At 38.8% G+C, this 24,890-nt stretch overlaps 1 protein-coding gene across 3 annotated transcripts; it reads right to left on the bottom strand.

Moving 5' to 3' along the window:
• Positions 1-327: 327 nt before the first annotated feature.
• Positions 328-19,247, bottom strand: ZDBF2 (zinc finger DBF-type containing 2). 3 transcript variants are annotated; one of them, XM_074829364.1, is made up of 8 exons: positions 19,116-19,247; positions 15,993-16,102; positions 15,327-15,378; positions 14,763-14,814; positions 13,109-13,214; positions 12,170-12,297; positions 4,343-6,833; positions 328-4,061 (listed from the first exon to the last, which is right to left on the bottom strand). In XM_074829364.1, exons 3-8 carry the CDS (start codon positions 15,376-15,378, stop codon positions 4,008-4,010), a joined length of 2,883 nt encoding a protein of 960 aa, XP_074685465.1. In that variant the 5' UTR covers positions 15,993-16,102; positions 19,116-19,247; the 3' UTR covers positions 328-4,007. The 3 variants fall into 3 exon arrangements, with proteins under 3 accessions (XP_074685465.1, XP_074685464.1, XP_074685467.1); XM_074829363.1 differs by having other exon boundaries at positions 328-6,833; XM_074829366.1 differs by lacking the exons at positions 13,109-13,214; positions 14,763-14,814; positions 15,327-15,378; positions 15,993-16,102; positions 19,116-19,247 and adding an exon at positions 9,308-9,367 and having other exon boundaries at positions 328-6,833; positions 12,170-12,240.
• Positions 19,248-24,890: the final 5,643 nt, after the last annotated feature.

Genomic DNA, 24,890 nt, shown 5'->3' with positions numbered 1-24,890 from the left:
ATCAGTCTTGCCATGCGGTTGGTGCTTCTTGGTTTCCTGGTGCCAAAATGCACTTAGACATCCACAATACATCCAATGCTTTTTCAGTGCCATTCTAGGATGTCATTGTTTCAGTTGCCACAAGATGGGATGAATCTTGGCTTCACTGAAGTCAAGAGAAGACTTCACTGGGTCAAGATATCATACAGTTGTGAACGGATGTTTAAATTATGACTGGCCTTCTTCAAGTGGTAGCTTATTCCATAGCATTCTGTGTTCTTTCCACAACAAATTATAGGAAATAGTTTCAAGGTAAATTCCACTTCAAGAATAAAGAAACTACAAAAATGCAAATTCAGTCTTTATTTTATTAAAACAAGATTTGTTCTGCTGAAGGAATTAATAAATTCATAACTGCAAAACATAAGCAAGCAAAGAACAAAACCTTTGTTTCTGGGCATGCTCAGATATGCTACTACAAAGTTTTCTGAAAAAGATTATTGGGAATGCTGTAATTCATAGCAGATATATCATTAAAGACAAAACTTCTGGGCTTTTAATTGCATTAGCAAGTGAGATACATTTTACTTTTCTTATCTGTCCCCAAAACATCAACAGTTGAAACACCGTTCTATTTCCAGAATAAGTATGAATTCAGATGACTCCATTCTCAGAGTTACACCAGAGGCAGGAGAAAGGAAGACAGATAAAGAAATCAAGAATCATCATCCCACTCCTGTCTCACATACTTGGTGAAGTAATTGGACTCCCAAGCACAGGAGCACATATTCCAGCTCGTCCTCTACACTTCAGATCAGGACACCATCCACTTGCTACCTGTCACTGATTTACTTCCAAACAGAATATCCTGTCCTGTGATTTAGCTCTTCACAGCATTAAAAAAAAAAATATCCAAATGCATGACTGAGGAAGAACATGAAAACAATAAATCTGAATTAAATAAGCTGAAAATACAAAGAAGGAACATCCAGCAACAGCACTGGACAGGTATGTAATACCACAGTATTCTTACTAACTCACATTGTGTCAAATGATCACAGACAGTAGAAACAGAGAAGCAGATAAAAAATTATAGCATCAAGAAAGAGTACTGCAAAATACCTTACCAAGTACGAGAACACGACAACCACAAAACCACGTATTCTAATTTGGGCACAAATTTAGCATGAAATTTAAACACAACTTCAGATTAAGTCATAGTCTCATTATAAATACAACTAAATACCTCATTTTATCCGAGTCCCAGAGAGGAGCACTTTCATACTACAATTATAAGAACATTGGATGCAAACTTGTCAGAAAGAACTAGAAAGCAAAAAATCCTATCAGAAAAGGAACTGAAGAACTGTTAGGTGCATGTGTGGGACATCTAAAGTTTTGGAGACTTGCTACTATGTTTGGTTAGCACCTGGTACAGTGTGAGTCTGGGTCACACTCAATGTTCACAATACATGTAAATAATAAAAATCAGGCTGCTTAAGAATGAGATTGTTTTAAAAGGTTGCACGAGTACTTTGTGGGGGGAGAGCCTTTTTTTAAATTATGAACTGTCTAAAAAAACTAAGTATGAATTTGCAGGTCAAAATTACATATGTATAGAAGAAATAACATTTTTCTTAACTATTAGAAAATATCCTGGATCTAACTGCTCCCAAATAGATTCAAAAAGCATGACTTTATTCCTCTTTAATCCAGTTACCTTTTCTTGCTTCTCTAGATTAAGCCACACAATCACACTGACAAACATCTTTGAGCACCAAGATTAAAAAAACCCAAAACCACCTCCCACCCAAAACCAACCAACCCTCCCATCAATTTCAGCGAGAAAGTATTCCAGCTTTGAAATTTTCCATTACTGTAGACTTCATAATGTTTCAAAGTTTCAGCAACACTAATGAAACATGCTATTCAATAATGGCAGCAGAATCTGTATCATTTATCTAACAGGGAAGTGTTTGACTAATTCCCCAAGGCCCCAGAAAACTTTCCTTCTCCTTCATGCATATGATATTTTGAGCGTCTCTGCGATTTTGTTTTGCATATATCTTCACCAATTCTCTTTCCAAACCAGTTTCCACATTTACTTCTCATATCACAATCTCCCCTCTTTTTCCTAGTAGTCAGTGAGCACACACAGAAGAGGCTTCTGAACAGTCAGAAGTGAGGCACAGAGTAACATCCAAGCTTACAGTATATCTTATTTTGACACTCTCAACCACAGAAATGTTGCCAGACTTGTAGCCCAAGTCCTATTTTTTAAAAAAATTGTTACATTTCATACTTGTTGTTGAGTTTTGGTTTGGGTTTTTAAGAAAAATATATATAGCTACTTACACTTTTATTTAATACATTTTTCTTTTTTAAAAAAAGCCACCCTGACAAGGGGGTCTATTATTTACAAAAAAAAAAAAAAAAGACAATACAGGCTAAAAATATTAGTCATTCTATATTCCTCAAGATGTTTTTATTACTCAAGGTTTCAAGGAAAAGTTCTGTGCTGGAGAAACACAAGCTTGCAATGAATATGGAGAACAATATTTTTGGCTGTAAACAAATATGCGCTAGTGATCTTAAAGAACAATCTGCATTAAGCTTTATTCACGCACAAAATTCATGCTCTTCATGTGTACAATAGTGTGAAAAGTAAGATGAAAAAGTTAGGTAGGAAAACATTCTTGTATCATAAAAATATGTTAGAATGGGACATCTATAAGAGTTAATTTAAAGCTTTGCTTTAAAACAAACTTTATTTAAATATCTTCTCTTGCTTTATCTAAAAATTAGCCTTTCTATAAAAACCATTCCTTTAAAACTTTGCTTTAAAAAAAAAATCAGTTTTATATCAGACAAAATATTATACAGGCACAATTAGTTAAGAGGGCTATAAGAACTCATATAACCCTTCATTTTCCAGTGACTTGCAATATGATCCTAAGATTCTGTGTATACTGACAACCATAGGAAAATTCATCCACAGAAATAAACTTTTATTTCAAAAATGAAATAAATTAAAAAAAATAATGTCAGACCATATTTGGATGCCGCTTTAATTTAAATATTTAACTGAAAGTTTAAAATGTTTTCAACTATAGTACATAAAAATGTATCCAACAGTACACCAAATTAAAACCAAAAAGCACAGAAACTCAAATTTAAGGTTGAAATACTAGAACAACTCACTGCTATTTGTTTGTATTATAACTCTTCCACCCCCCAACTAAGGAATGTGAAATTCACATATAAGCTTAATCAATAAGCTATCTAAAGAGAAAAAAAAAACCAAACTGTAAGCCTATATTTCTTTTGGAATTTGAGATTTCACTTTAGCTACCACAATTTGAACAGTGCCCTAGAGACATATATTTCCTTACCAGCGTGGTCCATTATTGCTTGACGAGAGCCCACAGTGTCTTTTTGCCCAAAATAACTGCTTTGGACATGGTTTCAAGAAAAAAGTCAGTATAAAAATATGTACAATTATATTTCATTTGCAGAAAGCACTGAATTGATCTGAATTGTATCATACTGTATTAATTTTAATGCCACTCCATAGGCAAGTATATATTACGTGTTGAAGGAGGTGTGCATATACACAAACACAAAATACATACACAGAATTCAGCCCCGATTTATGTATCTTCATTTAATTTCTAGCATAACAACCGAGTCATTTTTTGTACTTTAGAATTATGTGGAAAAATGAGAATAGACACAATTAATACAGCTTCTAATTTACCTTATTATAGTGCACTATTACGCACTGATAATACCATAAAAACAATATGATACTATTCAAGCTCATTTTTCTGTTGTACAGGTGAAGTCTAGTAAATACGGTTCTAAGTGCTTTTTAACACAAATGCAAACTTCTGCAGCTTTACACAACAGAACAGTGCAATACATTCTGTCCCCATATTCCAGGAACAAGAGCTGAGTTTACAGTTGTACTTGTTTCACATTAAACTGGCTTTGCACTTTCTGCAGCTCTAGCACTTCAACTGCTTCGTCTACGACCTCCTTTTGTTCCCTTTCGTTTTCCTCAATCTTTTTCCAGATGCTGGCTGTAAAAAAAAAAAAGAAAAAGAAAAAAAAAGTTCTTTCGGTAGCTAGCTCTCACCTGGTAGAACAAGACAGTTTCGAAGTAACGGTACAGCAGAAGTTCTTCTAGAGGGTTGGTTCACAGTGCTAGGGTGACCCCAATCTCCACTTCCCGGTTCCTGACTTTGGAAGCAGCTCACTCTGGCTTCTTGGGAAAAGATTCTGATGTGACTTTCTGCCTCTTTTCAGGAATCCCTGTGACAACCGTTGAGTTCAGAAAGGTTCTTTTTGGTTTCCTCCTCACCTTTAATTTTTTAGCATCAGGTTTTTCTTTCTTAAGGTGCTTTCCCACTGTAGTTTTCCTTGTCTGGCACCTATGGATTGAGAAAGCAGATGATTTCTGGGCACGAAGATGAAGTTTCCTTCTCTTCCCCTCTTTTTGTTGTTTTTTAGTTCTGGAAGTTTGTTTGCCTGTGGTTACTCTGTTTCCTCTCCTCCCAACAGTACATCTGACAGACACAGGTCCCGCAGCCTTACTGGAAAAAGCTGGTTCTTTATTAGTGCCTTCTTTTCTCTTCCATATTGCCTTTGGATTCTCCCTCCCTAACCGCTCACTCCTGATGGAGGTCAAAGGAGTTTTCGTAACTCTACTGTTAAATGGAGTTAACCTACCATCTCCTTCTACCACAGACTGGTGAGAGTTCAAAGGTGAAATAATCAGGTGTTTGAGAGAGTTCTCAGAATGACCAGATACCAGAGAATCTGTTCTTTCTGTGGAAAGAGAAGATCCATCTGACTTTTGACTTGAGGCTGCATCATTCCCTTTACTTGGATCTGGCAGGAAAGATGCTGAAGATGAACTATAGAAGCCTGACCAATTGAGTGACTTGGATGGTGTGCTTTCTCTCTGTGCATCAGCTAGTTTCATGTTTGCATCAAAGCTGAGACTTCTGAAAAGCTGTCGAACATGGGAGGGCTTTTTGGCCTTTTCTCCAACTGTACTGTTTGGAGGCGTTTTCAGAATTCGATTTGTCAATGGGTCGTAATACTTAAAAGAACACTGTTTGTATTTATACCTGACAGAGTCCTTGCTATCTGTGGAGTTACGATTTTTCCTCATTTGTGGAATATCTATAGGTTTACCTTTACACTGTTTTATCTCTGGGCATGAAAGTACATAGACCACTGTCTTGGGCTGTACAGGACTCATAATCTTGCTATAAGACTCTGGAAGTTTAAGGGCACATAGTCTAGTTTTCATGTTTGGCGTTTTTTCATTCTCTGGCCACAGGATGCTTGCTTTCTGATCAGATGGCTCAGATTCCCTTCTAGACATTTTTCTTTTTGCTACAGGGTAGCTCAATAGACTTGTTTGGGTGCCATGGCTGACTTTAACCACCTGGCACCTTGAAGCCAGGCGCCACGTCCTCTTCCTAGGCATTTTAGGAGTCTGTGGATTGCATAGTGTATCTGAGGCTAGAGATGGGTTATCAAAATCAGAGCCACCACTTAAAGCATCATTAAATTCTGGCAATGCTTTAACTGATGCACTTTCTGGTTTATTACCCTCAACAATACTGTTCTTTTTTTCATCCTTCTGCTTTTTTTTCTTCACTGTCTTCCCTGTACAGTTGGCTGAGGATTCACTGTCAAAGTAGCAGCGAAAACGACCTTCCCTGAAATCACGCACAAGTTCTTCAATTTTTATATCATCTTCATACATTATTTGAGACCAAGTCTTTCCCACAAAAGAAGGAGGCACATGAGGCAGAGCTGGAAGAACTGGTTCTTCGGTATGAACTATGACATCCTGTTTCACTGCTTCTATTTTCTCTACGGACTCACTTTTTAAAACAGAAGACAGCTGTGTTCCATAGCCTTTATCTTTCAAACTTATTTGGACCTCTTTTAGGAATTCTATGTCATTTATAGCTGCCTTGGGTAAGTCTGTTCCTGCCTGAACAGGTGCATCACAGTCAAAACTCATTTCAGAACCCTCTAACTGAGTATGGTCCAGAAGTGATGAAACAGTTAAACAGGGATTATTCTCTTCTTTGAAATAAACTTCTTCAGATGTAGTTCCACAGCAGTATTTCAGAATAACATCTTCAGTAGTTTCACCCACTGAACTTTCATCACCTCTGTTCATCTTCACGTTTTTGCATCCTGCTAATTGTGGGGATGTCCCAAGATCTAGGGAGCTGCTGATACCCACAGTATCCCTGAGATGGAAATCAGACACCAAAGTCTCATCCTGAGTTTGTAAACCATCTCGTTTTGAGAGAGATTGACCTGAGGTAATACATAAAGAATTGCTGTGGCTGCACATAGGATTCTGGTGAGCAACTGAAGGGTGTTTTGGATGAACCAGTGCCGGAGCAGGATTCAAGCACAGGTTCAGTAACACATCACTATTGCATACCTCCATTCCTGTTTTATCACATCTGCTCACAGCTGTAAACTGGCCTTCATGGCTATGATTTGCAACCTGAACATCTTTCAGGGTATCCCATTTCTCATTGCTACAAATACCCATAGGCTGCTGGGATATTCTTGTAACATGTTCCTGCCCTCTTTCTAGTTTTTGAGTAAATGCTTGAGTTACAGAAGTTCTCTTTGTGCCCTCATGAGACAGGCATGGAGCAGAAGAGCATAGTTCTCCAACGGACTCCTGGTCTTTGCTGGAAATCTCCTGTCTGTCTCTGTTTCTCTGTCTCTCCATCTCTTCTGGGGACAGGCAAGCAACCCTAGCAGCCTCTGAAGTGATGGGAAGTGGCATGTCATCATAGGTTGGCCTAAAGGGGAGGGGGAAAAAAACACCTTATATAAATACTGCAAATATGCTTCAGATTTTTCAAACAATAGTATTTAAAAAAACAAAACAGAAAGTAACTACTTAGAGTGCATCACACTTAATGAACAAACTCAAGTTACCAGCTCTGCTACTTTAGTAGAGATATTCCATCTATAAAAGGGTGGGGTGAGGGGGGTGTAAATGTTCCACAAAGCTAAAGATAACAACATGGGCATTAGTCAGTTACCCTCCTCATGCACCCACCCATTAAGAACGGGCAAACCATTTTATAAATAAGCAAAGCAATAAAAAGTAAAGAAATTTCCTTTGTTTGAATTTGTGAGCTTGTAAAGAGGTTATTTTACTGGTAAAACTATCATTAATTTTGAGCTTTTGTGGAGAAATGGAACGTTACAATATGGCACAGTATAAAAATACCATTGAGTATAAATGCTCCTTTCCCTACAAAACATGGTTGCCTGATAGGAACTCTGCACATGTTGCCAAGGAATTCCATGCTTACTGTTTCTCACAGACATACCACAGCTTCTGACTCACTTCTATAAGAAGCCAAGTTATGATTGTTCAGCCTCACTGTGACAACAGCAGGTTTTTATATATTCTGTAACTGGCAGATCTGTCTTTAGGACTGCCTCAAATACAAGTGTTTATGTCTTGCAGAATTAACAGAACAGACAGATAGGGACTACTTCTCTTATGCAACACAGGAACCTACAAGGCTCCAATGTCTAACAGCTGGACAAATCCAATGAAAATAATTTTTATAAAAGTAAATATAACTGAAGAGAGAATTTTATGTTTCATTTGAAAGTTATAATCAGACCTTGCAAGACTCAAATAGGTGCTTACTTTGATACATGGCAGATAGCCATGAACCTCTTACAGTGCATTCATCTGCTAACAAAAGTATTGTGAATAAATTTTATTGTACAGTAATTTCCTTGGTTATAAACATTCAGCTTCCACATTTATTGAAAGTTAAAAATCACGCAGGAGCCAACAGAATTAGCAATGTTTAATAGTCAACATATGCAGAAGTCCTTGAAAGTCTCAGAGATTATTTATTAATAAAGCCATCTGATATCAAGCAAACTTGAGGCAAGTATTTCTAACTACTTCACACTGAAAAACAATCACAAGAGAACTTATCTGAATATAGCTACGTCTCAGCCTTTTACTGAGAGATGACAAACAAAAGAATTCTCAGCTTGGAACTGTTTTATAGTTCAAAATAAATGATAGGTCTGGCCAATGTTTAAAAAAAAAAAAAAAATTTAAATCTGACATTTGAACTCTACAGAGCTAACAAGATTTAGTCCTGAAAAATCAAAGTTCATAGGATCACCCCCAAACCAAAACTTCACACACACACCCCCACCTCCCCCCAATAACTCATACTTGAACACACCTACTTCAAACCTCAGGATAGGGCTCAGTGATAAGGCTCGTGATCCATCATTAGATTTTGTTCTCTCTCTGAGCCACTAACAATTAAGAAAACAGGTTTCCAGCCAGCTACACATACATTTCATCTCCATTTAATCTTCAATCACATTTTCCTTAGCTTGCTTACGAACCTCATACAAGAACATGCCAAAAGCTGGGCTTTTGAGATGGCATGATCATGACAGATGGCACCAAGATGGATGATTCTCTTCTATTCACAAGGTCTGTTATCTCGTCAAAGAAGAAAATGAGGATGGCCCGATGTGATTTTTCTTGACTAAATCAGCAGTAATCGTTACTCATCACTGTCTTCTAGATTCTTATGAACAGTTTGGTTATTCAGTTCTCATGGAAATACTGTAATTTAAGCAAAGGAGCCTGGAAGCAGATCCTCTCTCTGCCCTACTGATAACTGACAATCACTACACTTGCTTCTTCCCCAATCCTTGTGAAACATCACACATTCTCCATGGCCTCCCAAAATAATTACTAACAGCTCCCAGACTGCTTCATAGCGTACTAAGTACCATGAGTGCTGAAAACCCTATTTACTGACATCATGTGATAAGAACTACAGAGTCACTAACAGTCATAAACGAAACAACTTTATAATGCAAAATAGCACGGAAATGAAAGTTGTAAGAAGACCAAAGTCCTACAAGTTATTTCACAGTGCAGGGACTGAAGCAGCGTCTACCAAACAAAAAAAAAAAAAAAGCCTTCCAAGGAAACACAAGGACAGTCACATGAACATCCTGAAGATCCAAGTCCCTTCCAATCATTGCAACTCATAACAAAAACCACACTGTCTACATAAAAAGTGACAAAGCACTGCATGCTATTCATAATGAAGTAACTTATGTTTTACTTTGGCTATTAGCATATTACTTTTCATTCACTGAAGTGATGTACATATCAAATATTGACTGCAAATATTTGATTTGAACTAACGGTGCAAGTGGCATTAACACGCACCCCAAAACAAGATGTTTGTTATTACAGACTCACTACTTATAGCTCCATAGGTAGAGTTGAGTCCAGGTTTTTCTTCAGTCCAAGCACTAAACCCTGAAAAATTCATGTTGCAAAATTTCACCTTTGTTTACTTTCCAGAGGTTAGAAAATAAAGGCCACCATGCCTATCTACAGTGTTCAAAAGCACGTACAAGACACACACATATTCCCGTATCTGTAAAAACAGTGTGTGGGGAAAGAGTGTGTGTGTAGGAGTGAAGAATGTGTGAATTCATATACCCTTACATATTGTAATAATACACTATTTAAGTGAAAGTAAGGAAACTAAATTTGTAGCTGTCATGGCTCATGCATACCAGAAGTGGGAATATTGAAGAAGACATGGCTGTCTTGGTCCAAGGAAACAACAAAAAACCTGACATAATTGAGATGCCAAATTATATTTTTCCTCCTTACTGTAAAGGATGTTTAATTGATACCTGCCACAGACCACAAAAACATAATTGGTTTTATCCCTGGTAATGCATATGGAATACAATCACAAGCTGAAAGTCTGAAGAAAAAAATGCCACAGGAAAACTTTTCTGTTATAAATAATTACAGTTACAAAAGACTGGAGGGTGGGAAATACATTGCCAACATTTAGACCATAACCAAGTTATAGGCAGCAATACAAAAAGTTTCCTAGCCACAAAAAGCTATTAGAGATGTACCTGGCAAGTTAGCTCAAGTAACAACAATTAAAATAGAATAAAATAGCTGGAAGACTGTAAGATCTAGCCACCATCAAAGTTCCTCAAAAGGAAAAGTTGCATTCTTGTCCACCTAAGCTCTGAGATAAAGCACCTTTGTTCAAACTTCAAAAATCTTGCAGATCCAAATTAGACCTAAAGCGAAGGCCAAAAGCAGTAGAAATAATCTTTTCACTTTCTCACTTCAGAGTTCTTCCATCTTTGTGTGAAACACTTGGCATCTAGAGGCTGCTGGAAGACTGAATATAGGACTAAATGGATTTTGGTATGGATAAACTATAGCAAATTCCTAGGCTTCTAGCTCACTTAACAGCCTATATGCAATTTTCAAAAACTTATTTATAAGCAAATGTCTCTGAGGCAGAGGGAATAGAACTATAGTTCTACACAGTTAGGAACTTCTGACAGTTTTGCTACAAATTACCTCCAAAAGCAGAGTGAAGATTTACTCTCTTGAACGCTCAATAATATTTCTTTACATAAAAGACTTCTACACCAAGAGTTCGGAAGAAGAAATGATTTGGTTTGTGGTTTTTTTTACTGGACAGAGGGGCAGAACACCAATATCCTTTGAAATTCAGTATAAAGCAAAGCTCTGATTATTTTTTTTTTTTCTTTTTCCACATCACTACTAGGTATACTGGTTCTACAAAACAAATCAAGTCTCAAAAATATTTCTATAATCCTTTTAAATGACACTCTGAAGATCCCTTGGGTGAATTCAGCTAAATAGTAAAAACAGATATTTAAGAACTGAGTGAAGCTGATATCAATCTAAGTGTTTTTATGTAAGAACAAAGAGAATTGAATCCTTACCTCAGATGTCAGTTAAGAACCGCGACTTTTTTTTTTCCAGTCATTTTTCAGAGCAGGATCACAACATAAATCTATTCACACTTTTATCTTCGCTTTTTTTAATCTCCAAACTGTCTAGATATGGGGTTACTCCTCCCTCTTCTCCCTCCAGCTTCATCTAGATTTTGTACATTATTTTTCTCATTCCATTCCTTCTTCCCACAACTTAGAGGAACATGGGTAGCTTGTTTTACCTAGTTAGTAGGTTTCATTCACCAAAGGAATAACCCTGTATTAGTGACACCTCAAGAAGGTTTTTTTTCATTTAAGCATTGCCTTAGAGTGAATGCTATATTTTCTCAATCGCAAAAAATTGTGGAGGTTTTTAAACTAGAAGGATTATATTTATTTAAGATGGCAGGATTAATTTATTTATTTATAGTGATGTGTACATGTCCTGGGCTAATTTGGCATAGACATGCCTATTAGCTTGTTCTGTCACATTCCTGATAGTATCAATATGACTGCCTTCAGACAAAACACCCTTCCACTTGTTTGTCAGATCCATAGAAGAGTTGTATATCAAGATATACTGTACAAGGTTCAGACTGGGATTTTAGTCTGCCTTGCAGAACATAACAAACAAGGAATGAGATTTAATTGATTTCCTTTCATCTACAGAGAAAAACTTACACACTGACCCCCTTATCACTCTTAAACATACACATGGTAAGTAAAGAGAACATTTTTCTAACATCTGAGCATTAATGAATTGGCCAATTAATATAATTCATGTAAGTATTAACTGAATGTGTGAACTGCGAGGATAATGAAAAAATAAACACCTAAATATTCACCTGACATTATCCACAAACAACAAACCAAAATTATGGACTCTTTCTAAACATACCATAAAATATACTGAGAGCGAGAGATATATATATAAAGCCCATAATTATAAGAACTATAATTATATATAATTATATAATTATATATAAAGCCCAAATTATAAGAATTTGTAAATGCATGTCAGACTGCACAGTCTACCATTGTACTCGCTGACCCATATATTCCTTCTTTTTTCAGGTCTTCACATTTAATTGCTATCAATAGTGTCGTATCAAATTCTTAAGCAGTGAAACAAAGTTTAAAAGTGCAGAGGCAATACAAAAGCAACATACTTGGACCATGTTTATATAAATGCACTCCTTTCTAAATCATCTCCAGAGTGAAAGTTTCACCTCAAATGGGCAAAATTTACTGCTCAGTAGATGAACAGAAATAAGAACTCATAATACATGCATTCTACCAACACATATTAAAAAAAAAAAAGCCAGCTGTATTATACCTGTTGTCATGGTATCTGTGGGGATGGTAGCATAAAACATCTTGCAGGAAACGCTTCACCAAGATATTGGTATCCGTACGATTCCTACAGCAAGCAGCAAGATGTCTGTGCTGGGAGCTGAAAACATGCTGGTGAAAGATCAAACAGATGACTAGTTTAATACTACTGTTAACACACTGCCTGTTCCTCAAAACTATTTCCCAGGTTAAACATTACACTGTTGCTATGAAAATATTTAAATAAAAAGAAAAGTCTTGAGCCTTTTCTACTTTAAAGCCTTGATTCAATGAGATTTTTAAGCATGTTTAGGAAGTCTCAAATAATACTAAAATGTATTGAAACATCTTTCTGAGTCGGAACCTAAATTAGCTGCTCTGACAACTGCTCACAAGTCTCTTGTAACTAGTACAAATATTCTAAATGTATCCTTAAATTACTATTAAAATATTCTTGAATTCATATGAGTAAACATCCTATAATTCAGTCGAATTAAAAATTTTCATAAACATAGAAATTAGAAGCCTATTTAATCTTCTAGTTTAAGAAGTCTAAAGGACGGGAGACTGACAGAGTTAAAGAACAGAATATAGTTGATCAAATGTCTTCAGCCTTGATATCCAACATATTAACCCTAATCCTTTACAATATATACAGATCTCAAGATTAAAGCCACAGAAATAAACCTAATGGATGCAATGCACAGCAGTGTGCCACTTCAGAAAAGCAGACTGCAGTAGCCATGCCACTCCACCAGCATCTTTTAACAGGTAACAGATAAGAAGAGTATCTTCTTCTCAGTGCATACATTGCGCAATTCACAAATTGATGATTTTTCATTCAGCATTGGTTGTTCAGTGGAAAGACTGACATTTTATAAGCTGATAAAGCCTTTTGGTACTCCTTGCTAGCTGTTGCTGAATTATGCAGAAGTCTTCTCACCTGTTCCAAATTGCTGTAGTGTACACGGCAGCAGTTGCAGTATCCTTGTCTGTTTTGCACAGTGGATACTCCAGGCTGAGTATGTTCTTGCCCTCCTGTGTGTGAACTGAAAGAAGCAGGTAATATTACCAAGACATGTTGGGTTGTTTAATTCATGTTCTTACTATGGAAATAATAAATATCTATCTTACTATAGAGCTGGAACAAACCTGCAAGATAAACGTTTCTATTTCAGAATTGTAATGGCAAGTAGAACTACATATTTTAAGGTATTCCCAAGCAAATTTCACTACAGAAAATTTTTCTCAAATGTAGAACAAAGGATAACAGGTTGAACCCACAGCTAACACAAATGCTAATTTCAGCTGGCTGAAATCCAAAGATAACTGTCTCTCCAAAAAAAAGCAGAGTCATATTTATATTCTTCTGGTTTTTATATTTTGAAATTAAAAAAAAACCAGACCAAAGACAAAGAAACTTGACACCCACACATTAGTTTTGGGCACTACAATACATCTTCCGCACAGTTTTTAATGGTATGTGGATACAAGATAAAAGGACCTCCACCATGCAATTGATCTATATAGCATCACCAACATACATTACACAAGATAACAGGTAAGGTTGAAAAACAGATTCCTTCTGTTTTATTTTGTGTAAGCAGTAAGCTAGATGTCAGTTAGATCATGTCGTGGTTTGAGCCCAGAGGGCAATTGAGCACCACACAGCCACTCACTCACTCCTTCCCCCTCAGGTATAGGAAGGAGAAAATAAAACAAAAGGCTTGGGAATCAAGATAAGGGCAGGTAGGGATGCCTCACCCCCTTTGGTCATGGGCAAAAGACAGACTCATTAGGGGAAGAAGAAGAACATCCATTTAATTCAAACACCACCACCAACACCACTTAACAGAGTAGGACAGTGAGAAGTATAACCACAACTTAAAAACACTTTCCCCACCCCTCCCTTCTTCCTGGGCTCAGCTTTGCTCGTGATTTCTCTACCTCCTTCCCCATAGTGGCACAGGGGGGCATAGAATGGGGGTTGTGGTCAGTTCATCACATGTTGTTTCTGCTGCTCCTTCCTCCTCAGAGGGAGGACTCCTCACACTCTTTCCCTGCTCCAGTGTGGGGTTCCTCTCATGGGAGACAGTCCTCCACGAACCTCCTCTGACATGAGTCCTTCCCACAGGCTGCAGCTCTTCCCATGTGTTGCAGTCCTCCCAGGGCCAAACTACAACAGCGGGGGCTTCCCTCTGAGTCCCGGCCTTCTTTGGGCACAGCCACCTGCTCTGCAGTGGGGTCCTCCACGGGCTGCAGGGGCACAGCCTGCCCTCTCACCACAGGCTGCAGGGGGGTCTCTGCTGCGGCACACCTCCCCCTGTGCCCCCCCCTTCCATCCACTGACTTTGGTGTTTGCAGAGGTATTTCCCTCACCCCTCCTCCTCCCAGGTTCTCCTTTTTACATAGGTTATCACAGAGGTGCAGCCACCATCCCATCACTAATTGGCTCGGCCTTGGCCAGAGGTGGGTCCGACTTGGAGCCGGGGGAGCTTTGAGAAGCTTCTCGCAGGAGCCACCCCTGTAGCACCTCCCCTGCTACCAAAACCCTGTCACACACACACAAACCCAACACAGATCATTACCTAACTTACCTGCTAGTGCTGTCTTGCTGCAGAGAGCCTTCAACACCATGTCTTTTGACTCCTACAGAAAAAAAAAAAAAAAATCAAAGAGATGGAATAGAGTTTTATCTGCAATTAGTTACTTCTCTTACATTGCATTTGTCAAAACTACTATTTTAAAGGAAGATAAAAAGTTTAGTGAGTTCAAGAGAGATCCTTTTGTCCTCAAAGTTCCTCTAAGAGCTTCATAAAATAAGCTTTATGCTTTCATGGTTGAGGTAGGTGGGAATTTTTCTGCCGATTTGTCTGGGATCAAGACTAGGCAATCTACATTTAAACTGCTACATCTGTGATCACTAAGATAAAATGTAGCATGTCTTAAAAAGTTTATTACAGGACAATAAAATTACATCTACATGGAAACTCTGTGGATGATACAGAAATCACTTGTTCCATTCATCTAAGTTCCATAATGAAATTTAGGAAATCAATGTATGCAATTGAAACTACAAGGTGAACTAATGCTTCTGCTGTTAATCATTACATTTAAAAAAAGAATAACCGCAATGAAAGCATCTACTTTAAGCTTCTCACCTTGTGCTGAAGAAGCAGAAGCTTCATCAGATGATTTGATTCCGTCAAACATCTGTAAGTAAAAAATAATTGAGAATAAAAAGTAAAAAAAACCCAAACCACAGTAAAGCCCACCCTCAAACTCATCCTTCGGTACAAGCTCCAACCTGTTCAGAAGCACTATATTGTTTCAGCTATAGACCAAGACTTAAATGAAGCTGCGTTGTAAAAATAAATGTCTGCTTTATTAAGTTGCCCTAATATTGTATTTAGCAATGCATGTTAGCTTTGAAAGAAGGGGCTAATTTCTGATCTAATTAACAAAGTCGAATACTATACTTACGAATACTGTTTAGACACTGTTAGGTTATTAAGCAATAACCTTGTCAAATTCATTTAATTACTTAATTTCCTAAGTTGCCTTTAAAATAAAGATGAAAGATGTATGCTAATAAAAACCATACAAGATCTAGACCACACAAAATAATTATCCAGGCTGGAAAAGTAATATTTATTGCCCAAAAGACCTGCAAACCAATAATGAATCCCACAATTTTTCATTAAAATATGACTGCAGCAACATGCAGTTACATGCTTTAAGGTGCCCAGACACAAAGGGCTTCCGAGTTTCACAGAGTCCTTTTACATTACAGAATGCAAGCAGAAAATCAGCTTTCTAGTACGAACCTTAGAGTCATCAACCTTCTTCCTCCACCAAAGCTGACTCCAGACTAGCAAACAATAAACGTCAAACAGGAGGCCATTTGCAGTGCCTGATACTTATCTTCTCATCCCATCTGGCAACAATGAAGTTAAAGAGTCTTTTAAAATACAGTTAATAATGCATGTTTTCCGTACCCTAAGGCATGTAATTTTTCTGTACCACTTTGCAAACATATCAGTCGATAAGGTGGATAAATCTCTTGAAGTCCGCAGGACATCCTTCTTTTTTATTATGGAAGTGGTTTTGACAGTCTTTCCTACAATGGTAAGTGTTCCTTCTGGAATAACTTTGTTCCTTCTTTATTTCTAGTCCCTATGTATTAAATATTGTTGTTGCTGTGCATGCTAGTGCTCCTGAAATTAATTATACCTCTACAATAATAGAAAATAAATTCTTCAATATTAACCAAATTGAAATGAATCTATTTTGAGCATCATTCATGAACCTGCTGAGAAAAGCAAATGTTTTATTTTGCTTATGTTACATCAACTAGTTAGATATTGCAATAACACATTAACTGGAAATTTCACAGTAGATTGGATATTCAAAGCATTTTTTTAATTAATCATTAGATACTCAATGAAGTATTATCATTAGCATTACAGTAGGAAAACAGAAAGGTCACAATAATTTGCACAATCACTGTCACCAGTCACAGTGAAAGTACCACATCCTGTCTCAAAACTTAGAGGACTTAACAGTTCTTAGATCTGTTGTTGGCTTACCATTTACACAATTGTGGGATAACAAACCTGAAGTTTCAGATCATCCACTTTTACTTTTTATCCCTTATAAACTGTTTTTACAAGAATCATTCCTTTCCTTCTCTCTTCCTGTTCTCATATATGTAGAAAAGATGCTCCTATATGAGGCTGCATACCATCAGGCTTGACAGATGTGTGGTTTGTTGCTTGTTTTCTTTAAACTTGTTTTGTTCTTTCCTGACTATGCACTGCTCATTATAAAATAGCAGGGCTGTTCTAGCAATTATGGTCAGAAGAAATATCTCAATATCTCAACTCAAAAAAACCCAAACAAACAAAAAACCCAAAACCAAAAAAAACAAACCACCCAACCAAAACACCAGACTCGCTCTCCTTCCCATAGTGTATCAATTCATGTACTAGTATTAAAAAAACAACCCAACAACAAAAACCAAACAATCCAGGTGTTCTCATAAACCTTCTCATCAGGCAACTGAGAAAAGCTTCCTTGATAGATCAACTGATTTCAGTCACCCTGTTCAGTGTCCTGTACACAGCTGGAATCCAAAAGAAAGTGAAGGAAAAACCCACAAAACTATCTTTCACAAATGATGCTTTATAGAAAATAACTTGTTCCACGTGCTCAAAGTCAACTTACTGATTTTTTAAGGTCTTGCTCTCTCTGTCTCTCTCTCTATATATATATTCTTAAGATAAAGATACAAATGTGGAGAGTCCTAAGAGGAGGCTACCCCACTGTCAGGGCGGTCAAACAGTCAGCAGAGGGCACCACAAGTATTCGTCCCCGTCCACTGCCCCAAATCCGATCAAAGCACCTCGTATCTATGACAGCCCACTCATCTGCGAGTTACACCCCTAGGTCCAGATACAGATTCACGCATATTTAAACCGAGCTAGGAGCACAGTAACTTTAAACAGCACAGGACTATGAAAATAACTACAATGAATTAGTCCAGTCTCGGTCTCCTCATCATCTTTCTACAGTTCAAGGACATTCGATGGACTAGATCTTCTCACTGGAGGAGGGGGTGGGTTGGGTACAACTTTCTTAGTAACTTACAGAAAAACATCAGATACTTACAAAGCTGACAAGAGAGGAAATGCCATTCTCTTTACCTCTAAGAAGACTAGTGTACAGGACAAAGAAAAAAGTCTGAACCCAAACTATATACAGCTTTCTTACCATCTGAAGTCAAGCTGAAACCACAGGCTAGTAATGTAAAGGAAATCTGCTATATAAACCGCCTTATTTATGTTGCCAAAATCCAGACAGCCTAACTACAACCCTTACTTTATCAAAATAGAAACTACAGCTATAAATCCACAAAGGATTTTTCAGATTCCGTGCAGAGCCTACAAAATTCTAGTTTAGTTAAGATATTTCCAACTGTAAATACCTTAAACTGTTAGATTAAAAAAGTAAATTGTATCTGTACAAGCTTTAGCTTAAACATTTTACCACTGAAAAACCCTGTAAATTGTAACAAACATAAAAACAACTGGCTACATACAGAAATGTTTGATTTGACAGATTTCTAACCAGGCTACTTTAGCTGTCTCTAACACCAATGCTTCTTTTTGGTTTTATTGAATTACTCTGCATACAGCAGCCAGAACATGAAAAGCTTCAGACAACCCCATTTAACAAGAAAAATCCATAAAGAAGCAATCAAAAGGCATGAAATGTACACATAAAAAAAAATCAGTCGTGCATTCTTATTGTATATAAAAGTGTCAAAGGCATCAAAGAAACTCTCCAGACAGTGTCACTCTTGCACTGCAACAAGTAAAATATAAATAAAAAGGGACAAAGAGGCCAATAAAAACTGCTCCTCCAAAAACACCTCATGCAAACCTCTGCGGCCCCTTCTCCTGAGAACGTCTGTGCTAGGTAGACACAGGGAAAACAAGGGAAAAACCTCTCCCTTAAACTAAGTTATGTGTCTTCCAACAGCATTAGCACAAATAGAGAGGCGATAACTTATTTCGGGAACTGCTTTTGCCCCGTCGCCACACAGCACCAGCTCGGGCTCTGGGTCCCGCCCCTGCCGCGCCACGACCACACCGGGCGGCGTCTCCGCCGTTCCCCCCTCGTCTCGTCTCACGGCGCGGGCCGGAGCCGCAGGCGGCAGCTCCCAGGGCCCGCCACCGCCCCCTGAGAGGGGCGAAGCAGGGCTTTGGGGCGTTTTGAGGGAGCTCCACCGCGCCCAGCCCAGCCGAGGCGCCCGCCCGTGCTGCAGGGCTCCCCGCCGAGGATGGGGCTGAGGGGGCGCTGGCGGCGCGCGCGGACCCCGGCCAACGGCCCCTCCCGCTCCCAGCCAGTCCCCTTCCTCCCGTTCCCGCCGCCCGGCTCCGTCTCACCTCCACCGCTGCCCCGGGAGCTTTTCCGTGCCACGCCGGGGTCAGGGGACGCCATCTCCTGCTTCCTGCTCCGGGTCGGCGCGGCGGGGGCGGAGCAGAGCGCTCCCCGGCGGGAAGGCGGGCGGACTCTGCTTGTTCCCGCCCAGGCCTGAGCGACTGTGCTGCTGCCGCCCCCCCGCCCGCCCTGCGGCCCCCGCGGCCCCCGCGGCAGCCGCTCCCCGTCAGCGCCTGGCTCTGCCCGCGCGGGGTCTCGCGCGTCCCGGTCCCGGGCGGGAGCCGCCGCCCTTCCCCCGCTCCCGCGGCCCTGCCACGGGCGGCGGCTGCCCGGCCCAGCGGGGAGTGCCCGGCGCGGCCTCCCGCCCCTCGGCCCCGGCCCTTCTCTTCCCCCATAGCGGCGCTAACGCGGCTTCAGCGGAGCCCGAGAAGCCTCGGGGTTCTCCAGCCAAGGCGCTGGAAACCTGCTCCAGCAAACCGGGGGGGGTTTGCGTCGTTTCCTCAGCTCCCGTCGGGATTTTTCTCGTTTGGGAGGTAGCGTCCTTGATAACTGTCGCTGTTGTTGAAATAAAACTTATTTTCTTCTTCTAAACACGGTATTTCATATGCTTGAGAGCAGACTATAGGGTTTATACTTTGCATTTTCTGTCATTAAAAATAGCTTGCTTTTCATGGTGTGCCTTGTTTAGGTAGATTTTATTAGAAAGGGAAAGGTCTTCGTTTGATTTTTTTGTTGAGTTAATGGTAGATGTGCTTTTATTTTTCTCAGAAATGGGTTTAAGAACATGACATTTGTTCAGGTTCTCTTTTCAGTTGTAGCGTTTTTTAGTGTTTATCTCGCCTCCTGTGGGAAGCCAGTTACTGTGTATTTCTCTCATGCTGAAGCAGCAGGAATTTTTATGTAATCTGAGCAGAGGCAAAGATAATCAACACCCTTATGTGTGAAGACAGGTGCAGATACAGGCTTGGATTGTGCAATGGAGGGGAAAAAAAAGTCTTGATTGCACCATAATATGAAAAATTCAAGCAGAGGCTGCTGTAAAAAGATGCTGTTGTGTGATTACGAAACTGTAGCTTAGAAATGTCCACCCACACTGAACAAGTATTTGAACACAAATCACAAACGGTGGAACAGCAGGAGAAGGCTGTTCCTTAGGAGGGGACTACCTTACTTGCTGTTAAATTCTTTTGATATGTGCATAGATATGAAGCGTCATCTACCTGGACTTGTGCAGAGCTTTTGACACTGTCCCACATGACATCCTTGTCTCTAAAATGGAGAGACATGGATTTGACGGATGGACCACTCAGTGGATAAGGAATTGGCTGGATGATCGCACTCAGAGTTGTGGTCAATGGCTCAGTGTCCAAGGGGAGAGCAGGGACGAGTGACATTCCTCAGGGGTCAGTGTTGGGACCGGTGCTGTTTAACGTCTTTGTGGTGACATGGACAGTGGGATTGAGTGCACCCTTGGCCACTTTGCTGATGACCCCAAGCTGTGTGGTGCAGTTGACACGCAAAGTATGGCCAGCAGGTTGAGGGAGGGCATTCTCCCCTCTATTCCACTCTCATAAGACACCCCGCCCCCTGCAGTGCTGTGTCTGGCTCTGGGGCCCCCAATATAAGAAGGACATGGACCTGCTTGAGTATGTCCAGAGGAGACCACAAAGATGATCAGGGGCTGGAGCACCTCCCCTGTGAGGACAGGCTGAGAGAGTTGGGGTTGTTCAGCCCGGAGAAGAGAAGGCTCCAGGGAGACCCTATAGAGGCCTTCCAGTACTTAAAGGGGGCTACAGGAAAGCTGGGGAGGGACTCTGCATCAGGGGGTGTAGGGATAGAATGAGGGATAACGGTTTTAAACTGAAAGAAGGTAGATGTAGATTAGATGAAGAAATTCTTTCATGTGAGGGTGGTGAGACACTGGCACAGGTTGCCCAGAGAAGCTGTGGCTGCCCCCTCCCCGGCAGTGTCCAAGGCCAGGTTGGACGGGGCTTTGAGCAACCTGGTCTAGTGGGAGGTGTCCCTGCCCATGGCAGGGGGGTTGGAACTAGATGATCTTTAAGATCCTTTCCAACTCAAACCATTCTATGATTCTATTAATATGTTTTTATTGTCAAAAATAAGGACTTAATACAGAACTACAGTTGCCTGGTGATATTTTGCTGACTAGTATAATACGGAACTTGGCAAAACTGGAACTCATTAAAAAAAAGAGGGGGGGAGAATACAACTTTTTAGTTGTTTAGTTATGGTATATATATAATGTTTCTGTCTTTGAAGGCTGACAGGTTCCCCTAATCATTCTACATCATTTTAGCTACATTTGTTTTGTTGAAGATAAGTGAATAAGATGATGGCTTAGCTGAGGCATCTTGGCAGATGTATATGTGGGGGAATCAATCACTTTGTTAACATGGAAAGGATTTTTTAATTCAGTGTTGGACAAATGAAAACCTACTTCTAGATGGAATCTTACAGGAGATTTGTAAGAGGCAGTCAAAATTTTGCAGATCCAGTATTTCTGTGGAGAAGATTTACATGCATGAAAGCTCAGGCACGTGCCCAAATTATTGCATGTCAGCACAGCTGCATTGTTTAAACATGTGGAAACACACTTTGAAACATGTTATCTTAGGCTAAAACAGTTTACCTTTATGATGGTTTATAGCAGGCTTAGTGTGTTACTGTGGCTCAGCTAACCCTTCAAAACTTGTTGAAACAAAGTAAGCTTGATTACATAGCTGAGGTACTGACATTTCTTTTCCAGAATGGCTCATGTAAAACAGAAGTCCATCTTAGCAGAGTCTGTCTATAGTGTCTGTCTCATAATGCCATATATCTTGTCCTTGGAATGTTCCTGTAATGTTGTAATATTCAGTCTTTTGTACTGTCATTCAAAGATAGCAGAACTCAGGCTTGTGTTTCCAAGTACTTCTTGGCTTTCAACTCTTTGTGTATTTATGAACTTGAGGTTGCACCTTGATTCAAGCTCAGAGTGAGTATTGAGAGATATCCCTTTCCCTCAGTCTCCTCTTCACTCCTAGGAATGTACTCTTCACATACGTGCATGAACACTGAACGGGCTAACAAACTTCCTTTTCCCTTTTAAAAATTCTTCTCTCTCCTGGTCCAAGCATCAGACTTTTTTCTCTTTGCTGATATCTATACTCATCTATTCAGTTTCCATAAACTGTTCCATACACCTTTCACTGCTTTGCTTTCTACTTTTGCTTTCCTTTGTTATGTTTTTCCACTTCCATTAGCCAAATGTATGTCAAGGTTATACCTATGAAAAACATTAAGAAAAAATGACAAAGGTGAACAACAGCTATTTTCCTAAAAATAGTCTCAGATTTCTTCCAACATTTGGGTTCAGACTGTAAAAAGAAAATGTGACAAAAGAAAACCAAGGTTGGTAAAACTGGCAGGAAACTTGCTTAGATTTTTAGTTTGTTGCATGTGTGCTTTGTACATTCTAATCTTAAAAGCCTAATTTATCCTTAAATTATTGTTTTGGTAGAATTCTTCAAAGGATCTGAGCTAAGTGTTGACTGACTGACAGTAGTTGAGGGCTGGGGCTTGAGCCATGCAGAAAGTACTTCTGCCAAATGTCCGCAAAGGTATTTGTGGACAAAAGATGGCTAGATCTAGCCTGGATTCTAACAAGCATTGCAACTTTCAAGACTGTCTGAGTACATGTGTAGATTTTTGGAACACTTCACATTCTGTGTAAGCTTGGGAAAGGAGGATTTTTTCAACTTTATAGTAGAATGGATGTTTCATAATGCCTGGCACTACATTAAAACCTTTAATTACTACAAAGTGTAAAATTCTCTTAAAATAATTTTGTTGTCTTTCTCTGAATAATCCAGTGATGGTCACTGTCCAATATCAGGTACCAGACTAAATGGAGAAATGATCTGATCATCTATGGTATTTCAGTTGTTTCCCTTTAATATCAATTCAGTTATATTTAATAATAATGATTTTCAAAGTAAAAGAAAATAATTCCTCATCTGTGTAAAAGGCAAGGATAATTTCTTCTAAAAATTGAGCTTCTTGTTTCCTTTGGTCTGCTTTACTTAGACTTTGCTTCGGTTGGCAGATTGCTATTACACATTTATTTTCTCTATAATAAGCATTTTTCTCATTTGAAAATTAAAAATATATGGTTTTTAAAAATAATAATGATCTTTTATTTACTTTGGTATGGCACTGGAATTAATTGCAAGCCAAAAAGAAAAACAATTTTTATTTTTTTTTAAAAGAGTCAGATCTTACAAGAAGGCAAACTTATTATGAGCATTCTGCTCACTTCCTCATTAGCTAAAACTGAGCTTTCTTTATTTTGTGTTGTACTCAAGGTTTTGAAAATTTTGTAAGAACTTTCCCTGAGTTAAAAACATCCTCAATATATGGAATATTAGCTTAACCCCCAAACTTAAAGGATAGTCTAAAGGTTGTTCTTCCTATTTTTCATTCTCTTGCCAGAACTACCTTCTTAAGATGAAAAAATTGCCACTTAAATTACCATTTTAATTGCTTAATCATTTAAACAACCAAAAAGCTTAGCAGTTGAAACATAGTGACCAAGGAAGAAGTTTAAAACATGTTTTAAAACTGAGAGGGTTATAAAAAGCATTTTTGAAATGTGTGGAACAAGAATTTTCTCCTAAAAGTATTATTTTACTTTCATGTAATCATGTCTTTCATTTTTAAAAGGTTACTTGAAGTACTTTGCAGTTTGAATCTTTTTGCATACCTTATTATAAGCAAATCCTCCTTAAGTCTTTTTTAGACTATTTTGAAGGCTATGCTGTTGCTTTCATGGACTTATGTTTTCAGAGTTTGTGTTTTTTATACTTTTTTTTTTGCACTTAAATTGCTCTCAACAATATATCTCTGTATACATGTACTTTGGAGAACACAGAGATTTTTATTATAATAGTGCTGACCAAAATTCTGAGATACTCATGCTTCTCCCAGAGCATTTTTTTATTACTGTTACAGCTGTTGTTGCTGTTTGTTTGCTGGCAGGTCATCCAGAAGGAACAGCTGATGAGACAACTCTAAATGTGTCACTTTAAACAGCATGGCTACAAAATTTATCTAAATTCAGTGTTTTCAGAAAGTTTCTGCATGATAGATTACATTTCAAATTCATACCCTAGCATTGCTGCAATTGTTCTGAATCTGTCCCATAGTTTAAATTAACATGTTTTCAGGACTTTCTGTTCTAAAAGAAAATACAAAGAAACTAAATCAACAGTTGAGAGGTTTGTATGCCATGGCTCTAACATTGCATGAAATTTTTCTTTACTGGGCCAAGACTAACCACTCTGTACCTAAGACAACATGGAGAAAACATGGTCTCAGTGTCCAGACAGCCAAGAGGACTGTACAGTAAAATTCTCTTGGGCTAAAGCAAAGGGGAAACTAGTCTCCGGATCCTTTTCCCATTTGTAACCTGAAAGAGTATTCTGCTTTCAGAGAACACGTCTTTCATCATAAAATGCTGAATAGCTTACTGTTACATTCATATTCATTTCTGTTTTCTATTAATGATGGTTCAGTCAGTTCATCTCTCTGAAATAACTATGCCTGTTTTTTTAAGGAAGTGACACAAAGAAAAGCACTGGGTCAGGAAGTAGGTTGGGGGTTGCCTTTAGGTGACTGCTCATGAATTGCAGGATATTCTTTGACCTTCATGTTGTGCATGGCATGTTTTTTAGCTTCAAAAATAACAGTCCCTTAGAATTTCTCAATTCTGTTTGCCATTG

This window comes from Strix aluco, chromosome 6, assembly GCF_031877795.1.
Source record: "Strix aluco isolate bStrAlu1 chromosome 6, bStrAlu1.hap1, whole genome shotgun sequence".
Lineage (NCBI taxonomy): Eukaryota > Metazoa > Chordata > Aves > Strigiformes > Strigidae > Strix > Strix aluco.
This window is presented reverse-complemented; position numbering and strand designations above follow the sequence as displayed.